Source organism: Planococcus citri, chromosome 5 (assembly GCF_950023065.1).
Source record: "Planococcus citri chromosome 5, ihPlaCitr1.1, whole genome shotgun sequence".
NCBI lineage: Eukaryota > Metazoa > Arthropoda > Insecta > Hemiptera > Pseudococcidae > Planococcus > Planococcus citri.
In genome coordinates, this window is record NC_088681.1 from 42,628,715 (window position 1) to 42,651,541 (window position 22,827).

Below are 22,827 nucleotides of genomic sequence, written 5' to 3' on the forward strand. Positions count from 1 at the left end.
AGCTTTCGAATTAAATCAAAAATTCAAAAAAAAAATTGTATATATATATCTCTATATATAAATATTCTAGGGGGTAAACTCGTAACTTTTTTATAGATTAACCAGCAAACTCATAACGTTTTGACAAACTCGTAACCTTTTTAGGACGTGACTTTTCGATGAGGTGCCATATGAATCTACAAGGTGTGGGGAGTCTACTGGCAAAGTTTGAGCAGGGACGTGAGATTGCCATTTATACACTTTCTCTTTTGACTCAATTTTCAAATGAGTGCATAGCCTAAGTATTATGTACAAGGACATGAGGAAAAGGTGTTTATTGCCAAGAATCATTTTTTACGTTTTTTACGTTCTTTTTGGTGATTTTGGTAGTTGATGATGTCCTCTTTCACATGGCGTGGTCAAAAATCGTCTAAAATAAATTTTTGACTGCTCAATTTTAATTTAGAGTTGATTATACAGGTCCGAATTTTCGTGTTTTTCAGTCTAAACAGTGATTTTATGGGAAAAGTATGCATCCTAGGAAAAAAATGCTATGAAGGAAATTGTAGAGAATAAAATTTTCTTTCTGCTCAGAGCTGGTTATTTTTCTGTGGGATGCTTTGTTAAAAAGCTATTTGCGAAAAACAGAGACGTATGGGACTTTTAAAAAAAAGCTTTTCTGAAAAATTGATGTTTCGGCAATGAGATACCACTCCACAGGTCACCCAAAAATCAAGTTAACGAATATAACGCGGCCTAACATCGAGTACTATCAGGCCTATGGGGTGACGCGTCGAGCGCATGCACAGCAACGAAGTTATAGGTGGGACGTGAGTTTGTATTTTATACAAAACGTTATGAGTTTACCTGTATGCGGCTATATATATGTTCACGACAGCACACTTATGAACCCATGTATGGGTTAATCTTGCATAAGAAGTGAACCAGTAGGTTTACCAGCCTGGCTCACTTTGTAAAGGCTAAAGTTACATAACAAGTGAGCCACCTGTTTCAAACTAGTTTTGTCAAAGTTAGCTGCGCGCACCAAATGTTTCTCAGAGATGTTCGCTAGATGTAGTACTAACATGAGGCCTATAGAATAGGAAGTACTGGTCGGCATACCCAAAGCCCTGTTGAAATTGGGTATGCATGATGATAAATTTGACTAATGATTTTTCTGCATTTTATTGCTCTATGGGAATACTGTTGATACCAAAAATTTTGATGTGGTTCAGACTTTTTGACAACCAAAAAATTTTCACAAAATTCAATATAGTTTATAAAATTTTAAAATTTTTTTGAAAAAATTGTCTCCAAAAATTTTTTATTCTGTTTCTTGATACAGATAAATTATATATTTCAATGACTGTGCAATTAGAATTTCGATTAGTTAATTAGAACAGAAATTGAAAATAATTTTAAAAATTTTGAAATTTTGAAAAATTGGCTCATAAGCCTGCCGCGATGCCTATATATATATACATGTAAAAACCATACATTACGAGATCCGTTTTATATAAAATCGGGCATTGCGAGATCCTGAGATCCTTTTGCCGGATCTCGCAAGTTCTTTCATATGCCACAGTACTCGTGAGATCCGGGGGACCCTGTACACCCATTTTCAGCCGGATCTCGTTTTACCTACTATTTATATACTTATATACAATTTTTGAAAATAGATAAACGACGCATCTTGCGAGATCCACCCCCAAATCAGGTTTAGGCCGTTGGTGGATCTCGCTTTATGCGGATCGCGAAATTGACAGCGGCAATGCATAGAAAGGCACTGTTTACACACTACAACGTGCGTTCGAACGAAGTTGTAGGATTATTATTTGAGTTTTTAGCATTTTTCGAAATTTTTCTGGGTGGATCTCGCAATGCCTGTGTATATGTCGGATCTCGCAATGTACTCTAAGACAGTATATATATATAAACCTTATATAAGGAAACCTGAAATTTTGGGAATGAGCCTATCGTGATCCCAGACCCTTGAAACGCAAAGAAAAGTCACTCCCCGACCCAACTTCCACTATCGCAACAAATACAATACTCCACTTTTCTCCGAAAAGTCGGTAAAATTGCAATACGAGTAGTAATTTTTTCCAGATATCTAATATTACATTTTATATTACATCTGTTGAAACAGTGTTGCCTCTTTCGATTATGAAAAAAATTGTTAGTTTCAACCATAACTCTTTTCTTTATAAATCGTAGTTTATTGTCAAAGGTGACTAAAGATAGGCATTTCACCCTAACATTTTTTACCCATAAGATACCTACGATTCATTATAACTTACGTATTATTATTAAAATAAGTTGAATCACCTTTGTTTGAGCAGTGATCCGTGATCTCTGATTCGAATCATATTTTTAGGGCTTTACCCGACCCTGATTTCTATCAAAATTTCGCAAATTTTGAAAAACCAAGCTGACAAATCGTCTAAAAATGAATGGGATTGGAAGGGAAGAAAAGAGCATCTACTTCTCGCATTAAGAAGAAGTTTTTCAAGATCTGTTAAGTAGCATCATAATGGTGATAATATTTCAATAAATTTTCAAAAATGAAATTCGAGTTTTTTGAGGGGGAAGGGGGAAGTTTTGTAATTTTTTCAAAAATTTCGAAGAAACCTCCCAACTTTGATATATCAGGTAAAAAAAAAGTTTCCAAAAAATCCCACTTCTCATTTCTTTTCTTTTTTTTTTTGCTAATTTTTAATATTTTTTAATAATAATTGATAACACGAAAATTCCAAGTCCTTTTTCATTCAATTTACAATTCGTTTCATGCAGATGGAGGATCAGTAGTTGAGAAGTTCCCTCATTGGAAACACCTCCAATTTGAAATGTTTGGATTTTGTTTTTTTATTTGGAACAGTGAAACAAAAAAAAACAAAAAAAAAAAAAAATGGAATGAGCTTCGTCTGCAATGCAAACATTTCTCGAACCATCAAAGGCAGCAATTCAACCTCAATTTGTTTTGGTTTTCTTTTTAAAAAAAATTGGATGCCCACAAATTTTTCCAGCAAAGACTTCCTTCAACTTTACTATGCAAACCTTCAAAACCCAAAAGCTTTTTTCAACATTTACGAATCCTTTAAAATAAGGACTTTTTGATAGGACAGAGAACTACATACACCTAATATGAGCTGAAAAAAATGCTCACCTCAGTGGATCTTTTATATGGATATATCTGTCTAACGATATCGCGCATAAGTTGAGGATTGAAGCGGTCGAGCACATCACGTCGAACGCTATCCATGTATCACAGAATTGCGCGCCAAACATCCAGTATCCGAGTAAATCGTTGACAACGGCGAATGTCATGACCAAAGCAGCCACAAACAGATCAGCGATGGCCAAAGATGCCAAGAATAGGTTACCGATGCGTCTGAGGCCTCGATCTGTGTAGATGGCAACGCAAACCAAGATGTTACCCGCTATGGATAGGAAGATCAGCAGTGATAGAAATGTACCTGCGAACAGAAAAATATAACCGATTTCTAAATTACCTATATAAATCTGTATAATTATACAGGGTGTTCCCTACGAGGTGTCGAGTAATTCCCCTGATAATATGCAACCCAAAGTACACTACGTTAATTGGGTTGTCGACCATAGAAACTTAAGGGGCAAAGTCAAATTTTTCAAAATTGCGAACTTCTCAAGTATTAAAAATAGGGATGAACATTATTGCTGTCTTGTATGTACGATTTTAAAATTGAGGAAACTTATGAATTTTGAAAATACCTATTACCTACCTATCAACAATACTTCGAAGTTTCAATTCAACTCTACCTGCGAGAAAAGTAGTAAAAAAAATCCGTAAAATGAGAAAGAAACAACCCGAGTTGCGAATTAACCACCTAAGATATAGTTATTGCCAAAGCAGGAAAAGCAGTTTTGCCAAAAAAAAAAAGTTACCAACAATAATTACATCCTTTGCGACCATTTCCCAACACTACCTGCAACATTATCGAAATCACGTCGTTGGCAAAATATTAGGTAAATGAAAACCTTATAATACTATAGAGAGAGGAAAGGAAGGAAGAAATGAAGAAAAAGATAGAAAAAACGACGGCGACAGCAGGTACCTAATAAGAATTTGCACAACGGCAGGTGAAGGAGCAGCGTCGAAGAAAAGAGCTAATCGAAGCTTGTTTTTTAGACCCTTTATTTGAGGGAATAAAGTTAGCGCCGTATACGAAATAAACATCAAATAACCGTTAAAGGAATAGGTAAACTTGTAACGGAAAACTTTATCGACGATGGCAAAATATTACGGTGCGTTAGCTACTTTTTTTTCTACCTTCTTTACCACCCTCTTCTTCCAGAGTAGCTTTGCTCTTCGCATCGCCTCTGGTTTCTTCCTTCTTCTCTTTTTTCCTTACTCTTGTTTTCAGCGGTGAACCATTTCGATATATATGTTGAGAGAGAACTCGAATAGACTATGTAGTCTTTTAAAAGAAGAGATTTTTCTCAAGCTAAAAGCGCACATTATCAGCGAATAAGATTGTTATCTGGTATTTATTCTCGTTTGATTATATGCTTAAATATATAAGGTAAAAGTATACTACTAAAAGTAACCAACGTAATCGATGCGATTTACCGCCGTATTCTAGGTATATTTTTTTCCCTCGTTCTTTTTCTCTTTACTTAGATATTCCTTTGCTTTTTAGTGTTTTTTTTTTACCCTTTTTTAAAACCTCAGCGGTTAGTTACCTACTACCTACATACAAAAAGCTCGTGACGTATTTAATGAATCGCAAACGTGCTGTAAGTCCGAATACTGGCTAAACTTTTTATAAACCAAATCAGTAAAAAGTAAGTCACGTAAAGAAGGATGGCAGAAAGACAGCGGGAAGGGGAGGAAAGCATTTACCATTTAGCAGTACTTTTACGAACGCGGAAAAAAGACGCAATTGAAAATAAACCAGCAAAGCGAAGGTGTGTGCGTCGAGTTGACTAACCGAAATGAAAATCGTTTTCGATGCGGTTGCGGTAATTAAGAAAATGGAAGTTTTCCCTTCGCTCGACCGCCACAAAAGAGCATATTTAACCAAACGTGAGTGTATTGGAGCTTATACGTAGTTTTCGAAGAAGATTATGGGTTCATAATGATACGTAACACGTGCCGTGTAGCTGTAGAATTGTGACCAAGATTTAAGATTCGCTCGTGCCAGACCAGAGTGTTGTGCTCGAGCTTATATACTGTACCATGTGTAGGTATCGACGATTACCAGGTCGTAATTTATGAGATTTGTACTGTTTCGAAGACGATTTAGTAGCTTATTTGTATAGGCTTTACTGTAGTCACTATTAATGTGATTTGATGGTGGTGATTTTTTTATCCAAGTATACGTGGTTACGACGAGAGAAGAGAAGTAAAGTACCTATACCTATTATGTACTCAGTATAATATGAAAGATTGAACTTCGTGCACATGAATTTTTAACAGAATAAAAATTATGCTTTTGAACTGGTCTGGAAGTGATTATGAAAAAATACCTAATGCAAAAACAAAAGTTACTCGATACTGTACAGGATGAAGTAAAAAAAATAAACATCTCGCATTGCCACGAAAATAAATTTGGAGTCCTTCAATCGTACAGAAAGCTAAGGTATGTACTTAAGGGTCCTCAAAATACCACACAGAGTCATTTTTGAAATTGCCATTTTTTGGGTTCTTTTACGAGTACCTTTTTGCAGAACCTCTGCTAACCCCTCTTTCTTTATAAGATGTGATTTGAGTTTGTGGCTCTTCCTGACCTTTTGACTTTAAAATTCTATATCACTTTGAGCCATTTGCGAGCTGGAGACCTGATGATTCTTGGATCGAAAAAATTACGATTTCTTATCAATTTTGAGACAATTTTCAACCAATAAAACCTACTTTTGGAAAGATTTTGTGGAGGGGGGGGGGTGATTTTCTCAAACGCCCCACCGGAATGAGTGAAATGATTTTATGACTTTTGAAAATTTCATGAGAATGATCGCAAAAAATACATACGTTTATCAAGGAATTTAAATCTGTTGAGACTGAGAAAAAATTCATCAATAACAACTAGTTTTCCCAAAAAGTGACAGAGGATTGAAAGCGATATCGAATTTCAAGATCAATAGACACTGCAGTTCAGAAACTCGTATACCACCTTTTTAAGGGGTGGAAGAAGGAGGGAGGGGTTCTGCACAAGTTATAATTCACATCCAAAAATTTTATTCAAAAATTGGCTTACTTTCCGAAACCCTACTTCAACCATCGGTCCGACTTGAGGGGCTTGAAATTTTTCCGGATGATCTCCTACACAACAAAGAAACCTTCTCCATCAATTTTCGTCAAATTTACCGAGAATATGATTTTTTTTTACTCCACCTTAAATACTTTATATAAGTACCCATATTTTAGGCTAAAAAACTCTAAATAATTAAAGAGAAGTTGACAAAAAAAATTATTTTAAATACCTACTTTTTTCATGAATATTTTTTTAAAATGTTGACGACGAAGAAAAATGAAAGGGAGTTATTGAAAAGAATATGAAGAAAACTTGAAACAGAGAAACACAAGATGGTCTGACGCATTAAAATAATGTCAAAAACTATTTTCAAAAAAAAAAAATCAAAGCTTGAGAAAAATTAAAAATTTAGACAGGTATTTTAAGAAAAAAATACAAAAAATGAAACATTTGTATAGACAAACAAACGGTTACGTTCACTCAATTTGGGCTACAACGTTGAATGCTTAGTGAGGGGAAGGAGGAGGATTGTTTTCTGAAAATAGGTTCAAAAAATTTTGAAATTCTAAAAACATGGATGACTTTACATTGCAAAATAGTTTCAAAAAACTCGAAAAAATATCTAAAAAAAAATAAAATTTCTGATGCTCAAAAATGAAGAATTATTTCGAACGAAAAGTTGAAAAAATCCAGAAATATTCATAATGCCAGATGATCTGGCGCAATAATATTTTATTTAAAAAAATTGAAGTACTTTTCCGATGTTAAAAAATGATTTCAAAATACTCTTTAGAAACGTACCTACCTATACATCGAATAAAAATTGAGAAAGTTGAATTATTTTGAAACGAAAAATAATCAAAATGAAAATCGCTTTATTGAAAAATTCAATTGTTGAAATACGCAATGGGGGGGGGGGAGGAGACGTTATGCATAGAAAAAATGTCCAAACAGCGTAAAAAAAAAAAGGAAATATATAAAAATTGAAAAATTCTGTTAATTTACTAGAAAATGTTTCAAAAACGAAGCAAAAATTCAGAAAATCCAAACAGCAATTTATTTGAATAAAACATCTTTCAATACTTTATGGATATTTTGATATGAAGGGGGGGGGGTAAGGATTCCAAACAGTGTCCAAGAAAGGTCAAAATTGTCAAAAAAAATGAGTTACCTACCTGACGGAGAAAAATTTGGTTAAAATGCCCAAAAATTGATCATTTTTAATCTATTAATTAGGTACGTAAATAAAATTATTGGAAAAAAATATGGAAAAGTTCTTTGAATAAGTAAAAAAAACTTTTCAAACAACCATGAAATTGAAAAAAAAAACAAAACAAGATGATGTTTCATGTTTGGATAAACTGATTAGTGTTTTGATGGAAGGTAGGGGGAGAAGGAGAAAGAGGAAGATGTATGTACATTTTTTTTGAAAATTCTAAACGTAATGCTTAAAAGGCATTTGGTGGTCTCTTAAATTGAAATAGCAATATTTCGTTCATTTGTAGCAACTATGCAAAAAGTTGAATTACGTATGTATTTATTAATTATTTACGAGTAAAATGATCAGGTATAGTTGAATCAATCATCTGAAAAATAAGTTTATTCACTCAGGGTAGGTAGGTACCTATCTTAAAATACGAAGTATTTACTCAGCTTACAGATTGTTCGTTGAAATTCTGTAAAGAGGAGGGAGAGGGGCTATTCCGCAAAAAGTTCAATCAAGATGAACTAGTTTCCTGATGGCAAAAAATAATTGAAAAAAATCAAGAATAAAATTAGGCAGATTTACTTTCTGAGTCATTTTTAAAATTTGTATTATTACATTCTTAAACAAAAAGAAAAATTTGAAAAAAAATATTCTGTCATGATAAAATATTGATGTTTTGTTGAAATAATGTCCAGAGGAAGTATAGAAGGGTTAAGACAATCCATAAAAGATAAAAGTTACTTAATGGCGATGGTTTTGTTGAAATTTTAATCGTTTTGCAATTACCTAGAGATGTTTTGAAAAATGGTCAAATTTCCAAATTTCTCAAAACATTTCCCCAGATTGATTCTTTCATGTAAATCTCGAGGCGATTTCAGTAAGTCATTTAAAGCAATTTTCTTTTCATGTAGAATAACTTTTTCACCCCCCCCCCAAAAAAACACACCAGAACAATATGACCAAATTCTTGCAATTTTTTTTTCAATTGTAATATTTTCGTCCTTGAAACATTTTCGCATAAGTACGTGTATACTGTGTACCTATATCAAGAACCTCCACCTATATCTGCAATATTTATGTTGTTCTTGACCTCGGTTTCGATATCGACTCTTGGCAGCTTTGGGCCGAATTCGCAATTCCCAATACGAGTATATGTCCCTGTGTCTGGCCCCCTTTTCTTATAATCTACGTATGATTCATATTTGCACGTTTGTTTCGTACTCACCAATTAACAGTAGGCAAACTGTAGCTGCAGCTGTGTTGTTAATTTGATCGATTTCTGTTAAATCTGTTATGTTATCAGATTTTGGCTGATTATAATCAACATCTTCCTGTAACAAAAAACACAAAAAAAGACGTACAAATTAATAAACGTGCCTAATACGTATTTCGTTGTTCAGTTTTGAAAAAAAAAAACACGTCAAGTCAAGAGTAGATATAATAAGGTGTCGAGATATAAAAATACTTGAACTCGTAATGTAGGTATAGAAATTGAAAGAGATTTGAACAAGCTGTAGGCAGGCAAGCAGGAGATCAGCACATTTGATAAAGTAATTGTACGTATGAGTATTAAAAAAAATATTTAAAAAGGTGCCGAGACAATTTGTCGATATAGTAAGTGTGTATTTTTGCGATAAAAACCATAGATGACCTTTTCAGATAATATACTCGCGCTGCTGTAATCACGCTCGCACTTTCCTTTAATTATACCTTACGTCGTTTCTCGTTAATCACGAATTAACACTTTATTATAGCTGCGTTTGGCACGTTGCGCTCGTACTGCAATTGTAGAGCACCAGATTTTCATCTACCTATCTATAACTTAATAAAGATGGTCGAATATGATTACAAGGTGTCCTCCCTTTTTATCTTTCTGTCTGAAAAGAGAATAGACTTTCTACATAACGCACTTGAAAGGATAACTGCTACCTCCAGCACCCCCTCCCTCTACATTGAAAAGTTGAAACGATAAATTATGGGTAATCATACGTAAAAGAAGATGTTACGTTTGCACCAAAAAATTATACCTAAAACCATATTATTGAAAAATTTCATCCTTCGCTCTTTCAATTTTCAAGCCAGACAAATTTTGTAAAAACTAAATTCATGATACGAATTATTTTTTCCACTACATTGCGAAGAATCTTTTGTAAAATTCAGTTTCGCTTTCGAAAAATTCCATTAAATTAAGAGTGGAGTACGTACCATTGGTTTGGATCATTAGGTAGAGCGCAGATTGAAATTTCTCACTTATGAGCCGAGTCGCTATAGCTATACGAATAAATTTCCAGACATGTCGGAGGAATAGCAGCAGGAACGGGCGGCTTTTATTGTGTACAAGCAAACGGTGCATCATCAATGAATAGAACATAACGTGTGTGCGAGAGAAAGAGAAACATGAAACAGAAAATATAACAGAGAAAATAGAGAATCAGGAATTGGCAATTATAACAGCTCGTGTAGCTTATTACGATGACGAAAAGCTTTATCATTAATTAATTCCGGGGCCAGAATACGTTATTCGCAGATTGTACCTACATTTATATGTATACACATATCCGTCGAGCAATAATAATACGAAAGCTATAGGCACATACAGGTTAGGTTAGGTTCCTCTCTTTCTCTTGTATTTTGTATTAATCTTTAGTCGATGTTGTTATTGTGATTTCGTATACCTAATATCGTTACCTATCTAGAATATTTGCGAAAGGTAATGAAATATAGTACCTATCGAAGAAATACACGAGTCGCTGTTGTCGATGACTATTGTTTTAATTTAGGTAGGTAATCTTAATCTAGCTCAGACGAAGGCAACAACATATCGGGCATCGGGCTGATTATCGCGATTAAAACCGAATTATTTTTTTCTCGCCTGCTAATCCGCATCCAGATTTGATACGGCCAGTCTCAGTTGACAAGGTAATTAAATTTTCGTGTTTTAAATTCGTAATTAGTCGAAGCGAGAAAGGCACATTTTTTGCTGCGAGGATTTCTATATGTATTAGTACGAGGGAAAATACTAAATGAGAGCAGGATATATATGTACCATAAAGCCTGCATAGACGATGAAAATGATACCCTGTGTGTCCATGATATGAAAAATCTATTCGTTAGGGGTCGGCTTTTTGTCGTCGAGGTAATCCTGCAAGACGATAAATACAGGGTGGAACATTGAAAAACGAATTTAGCCAATGTGAAGTGTGCGATACTAATGTCCAGTTCACGACAAGTTAATTAAGGTTACATAGCGTAGCATTTCTTCCTCGTCTCTTCTTACAAATACTCGTACATCGCTCGTCTAGTCTGCAGAGGAAATCGAGGCTGCGAGAGAAGTGTAGCTGGCTGTGAGCTTATTATACGAGCAAAAAAATTCATTATTCATTTTAATTATAGGGACAGAGACAGTGTTATACAAGGTGTCCTGGCTTATAGTTTGAATATTACCAGAAAAAAAAAGACGAGGAAGAAAACAGGTTTAAAATTGATTAATTTTTTTAGGTACTTTTTTTATTGAGGAATCGTGAAGTCTTTATTATCAATTATTCTTGGTATCGACTTTTTGAAGTAGCATATTAAAATTAATTTGCAGAATGAATTTCAGCTTTCCAACTCCATTTGATGAAATTTTATGGGAATTTCAAGTTTCAAAAATCTGCTGGAGGCTTCAGTATTACTTGCTTTGATATTGCACATGCTGTCGGTATTTTATCCAGATTGCTGGAAAATTCTACAGCTGAAGATATTGGTCGTTTGAAATGGGTGATTCTATATTTATCAGGCACTTGGAACCTGAAATTAGTTTACAAATCAAAGTCGAAGTATGATGAACTGAAATGCTTCAGTGATGCGGATTTCGCTGGTTGCCTAACCACATTACGATCAACTTCATTGTAATCAAATATGGTAGAGCTGCTGTTGTGTGGTGCAGTCATCATCAGAGTCTTGTTGCTGACTCAACTTGTGAAGCGGAGATTATTGCTGCAAATGTTGCTTCAAAAGAAGTTATCTGGGTCTCCCACCTGTTTGTAGAACTAACTGGTAGGTATAACGTCAACACCAGTTCTCCAGATCAATAATGAAAACGCTCAACAATTCGTAGAAAGTAATTCCAACCTGCATAATCCCACAAAACACATCCAAAGAAAGTTTTTGTTTATTCGCGATCGAATTCAAAATGAGATGCCCAATGTTATGCATGTCAGCCCCGCAAATCAACTTGCTGACTGATTGATGAAGCCGTCACCAAGACCTCGTTTTGTTATCTTGAGGTAAAGACTTGACATTTCACCCCAATTGGAACAGCATTGGGTCTTTCACCCTAATTGAAACAGTATAGTTCTCAAATTAGGGAAAGTCTTGAAAATGAAAGAAAGGAACGCGTTATTGTATCTATTTTTACTTTAACGTTAAATTACTATAATTTGTCAAACTGAACCTGTTGTTTATTTTACTCTTGACTCTTTCACGCCAAATATTGGTTTTGCATCCCACCTCCAATTTTTGTACATGAAATCGTTCCTTGGGCATCTCTAAGCAACATAAGTGTGTTACAGATTTTTTCCTCAACTCACACTCAAGATATTGAGGAAGGAACACGTATGTCCCAGCCGTGAACTTTGAAGAGTTGTCCCAGGACAGCATATGTCCCATCAGTGTTCAAAATTTGCAAAAATTGCTGGGACAAGTGGGACCTGGGATAATACCAAGAATATCATTCCCAGTATGTATACAAAAAGTCATATAAAAAATTTGTATCTTGGATGCAAATGAGAAAAAATTTTAAAAATCACAATTTTGGTAAAAAAATCTTAAAATTTCAAAAAATCAATACTTTTATGAAATTTTACCAAAATTGAGACATCGATTTCCTTTGACAGAGAATTTCTCTGTGAGTAATCCACCAAATTCGATGAAATTTGAATATAATATGCAGAAAAACATTCCTGACAGACTGAAATCGTCCTTCTTTCGATTTCTTGAAAAAATAACGCCCAAAACAGCTCAAAAATATCAAAAAATGATTGAATAAAACTTATTCACATTTTTGTTTTTGAATTTGCTCCCTCAAAAATTAATCAAAATTATTTTTTTTTAATAGAGGAGAAGGTACAAATATGGACCCCCTCTAGCTTTTTGGCTTTAAAGGGTAGAAAAAATTATCAAAATTGTTTTTCGAGTATACCATTCGAAAGGCCAAAGACTCTAGTATATTGTGTAAAAAAAATTATTTTTTTTGTTGAAAACTCACGGAGAAATTTGAAATTTAGAAAAGTGACATAAAATGGTACAAATATGGACTCGGGTACAAATATGGACCCCCCTCAAAAAATGAATAAAAAGTTCAGAAAATTGAACAAAAATTTATTTAAAGATGTTTTTCGATGCTTTGGACTCGTCTTCTTTATTAATAACACTTTTCTTGGTATTCTAAAAACCATTGAATCAAAATTAGATGAAAAAAAATTTAGGGGTCCATATTTATACCCATGCAAAAAATTGGCCAAGTTTATGAAAAATGAAAAAATCATGGTTCCATTTTCGACACTTTGGACTTGTCTTCTTTGTTAATAACACTTTTCTCGACATTCTAAAAAATATTGAATCAGAATTAGGTAAACAAATTTAGGGGTCCATATTTATACCCATGCAAAAAATCAGCTCAGTTCATGAAAAATGGAAAAAATTATGAAAATCAGTTGAAGTACAGACAAATATGAAAATATATTTTGAAAGTACACATTGTAAGCTACTTACTTCGCTAATAATTTTTTTTCCAAACTTTATTTGAAGTTGATGAATTACCGAATGAAAAACTTGTAAAATTTTCCATTGGCAAGAAAATAATGCGCAAAAAAAAAACAATTGCTGATGAGAGACACCCAAGTTTGCATGGATCCGAAATAAGTACATGGATCATCGATACTACACTACTAGTATAATTTTTAGTACCCAGCATGATCGTAGCGCTAGTGGTTGTACACTAAACCATGGGGGGTCCATATTTGTACCTGGGTCCATAATTGTACCTTCTCCTCTACCAAAATGTAGCTTATTCTATCAATTTTTAAATATGAATTCGTTTCCGGGCACAATCACTCCCTGTGTTTGCAATTAATTTTTAATTACTACCAACTAGTTGCTCAGATTTCACATTTTTACTGAAAAACACGTTTTTGGGGAAAAAATAATTCACAGCGTTGCTATAACACTAGCAAAAAAGTAGGAGTGGTCTCAATCGATTCCTGACACTCTACTCTACTGATGGGACCCAGTCCGCGGGAAAAATGTGTCCCAGAAGTTCCCAGCAGATTTGTTCAAAGTTGCTGGGACATACCCTTACAACAATGACCATGCTAATTTCAATGTGCATGTCGACCCACCCACATCCGTCACTTTTGGATGCCACCGACCCTGTGTTGAGCTAATTGTCAATGTAATTGTCGACTGATGATCTGCATCTGTGTCGACAATTGGCTCAACACAGGGTCGAAATTCATATCAACATGAGGCATCCAAAAGTGACGGATGTGAATGGATCAACATTCACATTGAAATTTATGTCCACCTCCTGCTTCATAAAATTATAAAATTTGAGTTCAATAATTATAAATTTTTTTTTTCAAAAATGATTTCCTCTGATGTGGCTATTGCTCGTGCTGAAAACAGCATCGATGCAAAGTCCTGAAGAAGTACAAATGAAAAGTCTGTATAGTCAAAAAACATCTTGCGCAGTTCGCAAGATCAACCGACTTTGCTCTAAATATACCCCAGTAATTTACCAACATTTATCTCAGTAATTTACCAGACATTACTTAAAAATTTACCAATTTATCAAAATGCGCGGAAGTACCCAAATTTACCGATTTAATGAATACGAAAAGTCGAAAACAGCGACAAAATAAAATAGTCAATCATAAGTAGCCATCATATTACACTTTTATGAAATTGATTTTCAAATAAAAATTAGCATACTTATGAAGACGTAACCGTCATATTACAAGTGGAATAATATATCAGGAAAATTGTTGACAAAAAACAAAATTATTACCGAAATTTAGCTATTTACCAAAATTTACCAATTTACCAAAATTTACCAATTTACCAAAATTTACCAATTTACCAAAATTTACCAATTTACCAAAATTTACCAATTTACCTATTTACCGAAATTTACCTATTTACTGAAACTTACCTATTTACCATAATTTACCTATTTACCGATATTTACCAATTTACCAATTTACCAAAATTTACCAATTTACCAAAATTTACTGATTTACCAAAATTTACCGATTTACCAAATTTTACCATTTTACCAAAATTTACCTATTTACCAAAATTTACCTATTTACCCAAATTTACATATTTACCAAAATTTACCAATTTACCTAAATTTACTGATTTACCAAAATTTAGAGGTTTTTAATGGCTTAATTTTTATCCAGAATTGAAATTTAGCTATTTACTGAAATTTACCAATTTACCAAAATTTATCAATTTACCAAAATTCACCAATTTACCAAAATTTACCAATTTACCAAAATTTACCGATTTACCAAAATTTACCGATTTACCAAAATTTACCAATTCACTAAAATTTATCAATTTACCAAAATTTACCATTTTACCAAAATTTACCAATTTACCAAAATTTACCAATTTACTAAAATTTACCAATTTACCAAAATTTACCAATTTACTAAAATTTACCAATTTACCAAAATTTACCGATTTACCAAAATTTACCGATTTACCAAAATTTACGAATTTACCAAAATTTACGAATTTACCCAAATTTATTAATTTACCAAAATTTACGACTTTACAAAAATTTACGAATTTACCAAAAATTACCCCAGCAATTTACTAACATTTACCTCAGTAATTTACCAGACATTACCCACTAATTTACCAATTTTCCATTTTACCAAAAATTACCCCAGCAATTTACCAACATTCACCTCAGTAATTTACGAGACATTTCCTCACTAATTTACCAATTTTTTACCGAATTTTAATTACCCCAATAATTTACTGTCAAAGGTTTTTACCAATTTACCAAACTTTACCAATTTACCAAAAATTACCCAAGCAATTTACCAAAATTTTCGACCAACTTTAATTACGAGTAATTCACCAAAAATAACTAATCATTTTATTTACTAAAAATTACTATTAATTAACAAAAAAAAAAAATTATCAAAATTTACTGGCTATTTACCAAAAACTTAATGTTTTTTGTTAAAACAAAAATTACACTAGAAATTTTTGAAAAATTTTGATTTTTTATGGCAAAAAAATTTTGGACGGATAAGATTAACAAAAAAATTAACAAAAAGATCAACAAAAAATTTTCTCCTCTTGACTCGCGCGGGATTCGAACACCTGACCTTCGGCGTACCAATCTGCAACCTACACACCCTAACCACCCCATCTGTTTGTTGGGGGTGAGCCGTTTGCGAGATATAAGGGTTTACACAAATTTCTGCTTATCCATAACGTTGAAACACACTTAAACGTTCATATCTCGTAAACGGCTGAACCGATTTCGACCAAATTAAAAATTTCTCTAGTTCAGTATCAAAGCAATATTTTGCCATCATCAGTTTCGACTTAAAGTTCGGAGCTTTTGAGTTCAGCGTGACACAAATTTATACATAAATTGATATATAAATAAATATATATACAGGCTTGCTACAGCTTATACAGGCCCGTTTCTGGAAGTGACATCGACTATCCGAGACCCGACGCGACGTTCCGAGGCCCCTTAGCGGGTCTCGGAACGTTTTCCTATTAAAAACTATATTTTCATGATGTACACACTTCAGGGATGCTATAGACAAATTTTTGTCTGGGACTCACAAAGTAGGTATCATACCTACAGTATATACAGCTTACCTTACTTCACACCACACAGAAACTTCATACTCGCGCCATTCCTATATAAATCACTCCTTGGAGATCGCACCAACGTCTCTAGACCAGTGTGGTGGTTTGGGAGGTCTTTGCTTTGAGGGAGACCTCCGCAAGACCAGCGTGCATATAGTAAGCCCAGGGAACCTAAACTTGCCCGATATCCTTGCGAAAGATATCAAATTGCAGTGATGTTGAGACACCTCATAAATGATCATAAGACCGCTAAATGTTCGTATGATTTATTCACTTCTCTGGTATAACACACGCGAAGATTTATAATAAAACACACTACACATTATTGAATAAAATACACTTGTAGTATCGACTACAAGCGGAAGCTCTGAACTTGCTACCTTACGCTAGCACCAGTGAAAATATACCTAACGAGCTTTCAAAGCTCGGAGCTCGGAGTGGCGCATCTCGAACTAGTTCGATAGAGTGCACTACTCGTAAGCAGTGCTGCCACTCCGACAGGAACACAACTTCCCTCTAGGTGGAAGCTGCGGGCGCATCCCCTACCGGTACATATGCCCCGCTTCCATTGAAACAGCGTGGACATCGGAGATGCTGGTACATTGAAGCCAAAAATTGGCCAATCGGACAACGGACGGTAGGGCCCCTCTGCCCCGCTTCTATGAACCCGCAGCTTCCAAGATGTTGAATAGCTAGGTTCTTCGGCATCCATCCATGACTTCCAACAAGTCGAATTTTCAATTTTTTTTTTTTTAAACATCTCTGCTGTTTTTTCACGGCACTAGCGACTTAAAATTACCTTAGATGCAAACAATTTGTCATATAAATATTAAAACAGGTTACATCTTAGTCGCTAAAGTGCTACAAAATTCACAAACACAAAATATTTACATAAAAAGCAGAGAAATGTACAAATTCAAAATAGATAAAAAATGAATCAAAATCTACAATTGTGCAAAAAACACGCGCTGAGCTGCGTATCAACTGGTTCGATGTAAGGCCAAAACTGCGCCAAAAGCTTTGCCAACACGAGATCGATGAACTCTTCTGCTGGAGCAATTAACAGGTACTTTTTTAATTAATTACGCGTTCCGAATCGTATTTCTTGATGTTGAACTAAACAGGGACTTTCTTCTCTTTCTACAGCAACTTTCCCGGATTCAATCAGCATCGAAATAAGCTCACTGGAGCCAAACGGGGATGACTGTTTTCACCAAGGGCAAACGATCCAAAGTTCATTGGTAATTCCAATTGATCAGAGATGCCGGAAAAATACTCCGATGACCGGAAAAGCATCAGAGAAATTACAGGTACGTTAAATCTTGGTTACGATTCATTTTATTTTCTCTAACATGTTGGCGATATTTTTCAACCTCTCTGTTATCAGCCAGCTGACATTTTTCCAAATTGGAAGTTTTCGGAGCTGGAACCGGAATCCTTTTTTATCATCTCTGCTGCAGTAAGTACCCCGTTTTTTCATCTCTATTTTCGCGTACCAAATGATCTTGTTAGCTTTAGATCGTGTCGCGTTCGTTTTCTCTCGTGTTGTGTTGCGTTGATTCCGTGTTATCGTCACGGACAGCTAGCCGCTCGTCGCTATCCCCACACACAGCTGGGAACGTTTGTCTATGTACACTGACAGCTGGCCGGTTGCAAATTTTCCAAGTTCAAAAATTGCGATTTTCTCTCATTTTTTCGCAATTGAAAACCTTCTTGCGCCTTTCTCGACCTGTGATCGAACCTGGATTTTGAACATCTCTATTTTTTGTGAAAAATTACTCGTTCAAAATTCCCCAACACATGCTCATGCGATTTTTCAACTTCTCTTGGAAAGAAAAAAATTTACAATTATTTACAAAAAATTCTAAACCTATGTGAACTAATAGTTACGATTAGTCAAAATAAATTAAAATAAAACTAGTCATAAATTAAACAAGACTAAATTTTATCCGAAGTGCAACTTTGAAAAAAAGAAAAAAAAATTCTAATAACAAAATGAATAACAACGCTTAAATTAGCACTAATTCCCAAACTATCGCGAAAAATACACAGTACTACTTAATCTGAGCACATCAAATCAACGAATGAAAGCTCTAATGCTACAGTTGTGTATCGGAAATTCCATAACAATAGATGAGTTTTTCAAAATGGCGATTTTAAAGATAAACTTTCACATAGCTAAAATTATCTTACTTTTAATCTCATCAAAAATGTTGCACTCGGAGATGAAAGTATATTAACGCTACATGTATGCTAAAAGTAGTTGGCCATGAACGTAACAAAAGCTCATTTCTCACTTAGTTTGGCCTTGGATTGATATTTCGTGAAAGCTTTCACAAAATATGCACGTTCGAAACTTTCCAACATCTCTAAGTGAATAAAATTCAAGGTCTTTTTTCGCTTCTTTTTGTTACGAGGATTATCATGGCCGTCCGGTGCATTTTTATCTCGCAAGTTCGAGCTTTCAGCGTTGGTAGGTACCTGCTTCGTTCTCGAACGCGTTTCATATCTCTCCCGCGCCGCTTCCCTCTTCTCTTTGTACTCCTCTTCGTCCGGAAACGTTTGTTTGAGGCAATCTTCGAGCTTTTTCTCTAGGAGGGGGGGGAGCTTTTTTCGTAATCTCTTTTTTATCTGGCGGAACTCTGCATCGTGTTTTGTAACATCTCTTTTAGGTCTCTCTGCTTCGCAATTTTGGCAAATTTTTTCCAGGGTTTTTTCAGGCTGCTTTCGCGAACCTCTTGGTAAATATTCCGGATCTCTGGGGTCATCGACCTCCTCCTCATCAGTATTTTCTTCTTCCATTTCAGCATTTTGACTTGTGGTTTTTTTCTTCGAAAAATCTCTGATTTTTTCCACCAAATCTCTGTTGTCGAATTTTGATCTCTGCTTTAGGTCATTTTTGAGCTCTTCCAACTGGTTTTTATTGAGGTATGACGTCATTTGGCGAGTGTTAACGATCTGCTCGTCGGTAGGGTCAGCTACATTTTTGACCATGTAACAATTGCTACCTACATGCTGTTCAACTGTATATGGACCATAGCGTTTTTGAAATAGCTTTTTTGAAAGTCCTTTTTCATATGATGACAGACGATGAGAAGTTAACATGACCAATTCACCATTTTCGAAAATGGTAGGGGGCCCATGTAATTTATTGAAAGCGACCTCATTATTTATTCTCTGCTGCATTCTTTTTTCGCGAATGAAATTCACTAAAGCCTGCTGCTGGGTCATATTTTCAATATTCTCATCAACCACTTCTTGGGTATATACAGCCTTTCTGGCCAATTTGTCAGCTACGAAATTATTATGATCGTATTTTCTCGCCCTTACATGTCTCAACTCGAACTCCTTGAATTTTTTAGAGAGTTCAATGACCTGCTGGAATGCTGCTTTGTGATGAACTGGTTTTTTGTTGGTGTTTTTCCAGTTATTTTCTACCCATCTCTTTGAATTGTGATTTACTGCAGTGACCAAGTAGTTAGAATCCGAAAATACTTTGAGCTTCTCTATCTGGTTTTTTAGGGCAATTTCCATCGCTTTTATCAACGCAATGATTTCTGCCAAATTATTCGAATTTTTGTATTCTGGGTGCACAACTCTTTCCGAAACGTTGAAGTCTCCACTAGGTGTCCAACTGATTCCGATACCCGCTATTGCTTCATCTGTGCCATTTTGGGAACAAGCTCCATCTACAGCTACCCAGACAAATCCTTTTTTATCAACAATGAGCTTTTTTTGATCCATTTTGAGTTTTAGAGCTTCTTCTGACGTTATAGATGGAACATTATTGGCACGTTGCTCTTCTCGTAATTTACTCAATTCGAATTTGGCATTTATTCCAATGTTAGGTACTGGCAAATCTTGAGCCAAGTTATCAGGAATTCCCCAAACTTCATTTGGCTTCACTCCGAATTCAGTAGGTGTATTATTTATTTCATTTTCCACCTGCTTGGCATATTTGTGCCAACCATGATGAGTATAATCGAAGTCCTCTGCTGATTGGTTGATTTTTACTCTCAGCCTATCGCCAATTATTCTCATTGTTCTTTCCACTAAGCTTGATTGTGGATTATACTTGGTAGTGTGGCCAATTTTCACACCGTAGGACCTGAGTAAATCGTTCCAAGTATCACTTACAAATTGAGTACCATTATCAGTGATCACTTTGCGCACCTTGTGCCCCAGTTTCTTTATCTCTTCGAGTATCTCTTTCATCGCTTTTGAGACCTCTTCTTTAGTAGCCACAATCAGGGTTTTGAGCCACACTTTGGCAGTGAATACACACTTTACTACTAGCATGTATTTTGGGTCCTTGGCTTTGTTGGCGATTTGGCCAATTAAATCAGCTGACAAGACATCTGCTATGCCATAAGACTCAATTTGAGCATACTCTAGCTTCTTTTTCTGCCCAAAGTTCTTATTATGCTTGCAATCGAGGCATTCGCTTGTGGCCAATTTTGCAGATTTTGGCACATTTGGCGAATAATACATGCGTCGAAATATCGAGTCAATTTTGGCAGCTCCCACATGACCATATTCTTCATGTAAGTACATTATGGTATCTTTGTACAATTCATCAGGCATGCATGGCACTTTAGATCCATCTTCTCTGATTCGATACAGTATTTTGACACCTTCTTCTTCTTCCAAAATGACATATTTTTTCTCGAGCTGTTTCTTCGCTTTTCTCTGCTTGGAGGTCATGTCAATCTCGTCTGCTTGAAGTCTCCGAATGACTTTTGACCAATTTTCATCTCTGTTTTGGTACAAGTCCAGCCTCTTAAGACAATCAATCAACTGCTCCTTGACCAAATCTTTGTAAACAACGCCAAGTGGCACCATATGAGTCCAATTCGTGCTGTATAGGGTCAATTCAGGTGCTTGTCTATCCCACCATTTTCCAACTCTTTTTGGCAGGTCATAAACAAGGTCGTGGCAGTTAAAATGCGTTATCCACGCCGCTGCTTTGCGATGTATTTGAGCCAATGTGTTAAATCGGTGCACAACTGACATTATGTCCTTTCTGACATGCACAGTATATCCATGAAGCCACATTTCGAGTTTTTTTAATGCATTCGCGAGTGAGTACATCTCTTTCTCTATTATTGTGTACTTCTTTTGGTGCTCTTTAAATGTGTTGCTCACAAACAGCACAACGTGATCTACGCCATCTTTGTCTTTCTGGTATGCCACCGCATTCATGGCATCTTGGGTGAAACTCGTTTCTAGGTAGAAATCTGCACCATCAATGGGAGTGGCTAATTTGAATTCTTTACGATACTCGTTTTCCAACATCTCTAATGCATTTTGCTGCTCTTCACCCCACTTGAAGTTTTCTTTTCGAGTCACTTCATAAAGTGGCACTGCTAGCTGCTGATAATCTGCGATGAAGCGCTTGTAGAATCCAACAATTCCCAAAAATGCCATAACTTCTTTTTCATTTTTGAGTTTGAATTCGCCTTTCTTGTTGGTGTGCTTCTTTTTGAATTCATCAAGCTTTTGGAGCTTTTTATTTTGCTTCAAAATTGCCCCAGGCTGGAGTTGAAAACCAAGATGGTTGATACTCTTCTTGAAAAACTTTGATTTTCTCGGATTGAGCCTGAGTCCATTATCTCTGATTATTTTCAGTGTATCAACTAGTAATTCCATCATCTCTTCGAAAGTCATTGCCTTGAGTAGCACATCGTCTACGTACTTCGTTCTGCCTTTTTTTGCTTTCATGATAGTATTTATCATTTTCACAAATAACGCAGATGACACTTTCAATCCATATGGCACCCTTATAAACTGGTGGACTTCTCCATCTACTATGAAAGCACAATACTTCCTATATGCTTCATGTAGTACCATCTGCCAAAATCCTGCCACAAAATCGAGGCAACAGTACATTTTGGCACGTCCGTCTGTTGTTATAATTCTATCAAGCAATGGAGCTTCATTGTAGTCATTTTCGAGTATAGGGTTCAATTCCATAGGATTCAAGCATAATCTCACCTCGCCATTTTTCTTGATATTTGCTACCAGCGCATTGATGTAAGGTGAGGTCGAAGGTTCAACGATCTTTTTGGCTATCATCACTCTGAGAGCTTCTCTCACGAGTGGCATCTGTTTGTTAGATGGAGTATACTTCGGACCATGGAATCTTTTGATATTCTTGGGATCCTTGAATCTCAATTTCATCGGCGGTCCTGTCCATTTTCCCGGATACTTGCTGAACACACAGGCAAATTCTTTGAGTATGTCAAATGCTTTTTTAGCCTGTTTCTTCGTAATGGTTTCTTCATTTACAGCTTGCTCCAAATCCGATCTCAGTGTTTCCAAAAATACTTCTGGACCATCGTCCACATCTTCAGGCTCCATTTCCTGGTACTTATCAGCTGTGTTTGCTCTTTTGGATATGTGATCAATTTGCTCAACGCTCTTTTTCTTTACTCTGATTCGTCTGAGTGTAATCTTCTTTTTGTACTCCTCCTCAGTCATAAAGTTGAGTGTTTCAATCTTCTCTTGGCCTGGAGGGCA

At 35.3% G+C, this 22,827-nt stretch overlaps 1 protein-coding gene across 2 annotated transcripts in view; it reads right to left on the reverse strand.

Moving 5' to 3' along the window:
• LOC135849495 (dopamine receptor 1-like) overlaps positions 1-22,827 on the reverse strand; it is a 414,234-nt gene that overhangs the window by 13,771 nt on the left and 377,636 nt on the right. Inside the window, exons 2-4 of one of the 2 annotated variants that reach the window (XM_065369963.1) lie at positions 9,625-9,743; positions 8,645-8,750; positions 3,146-3,455 (exon numbers count right to left, since the gene is read on the reverse strand). In XM_065369963.1, the coding sequence (XP_065226035.1) occupies positions 3,146-3,455; positions 8,645-8,750; positions 9,625-9,627 (419 nt within the window). In that variant the 5' untranslated portion in view covers positions 9,628-9,743. The remainder of the gene's footprint in view (positions 1-3,145; positions 3,456-8,644; positions 8,751-9,624; positions 9,744-22,827) is intronic. The other variant, XM_065369962.1, reaches the window with a different exon arrangement.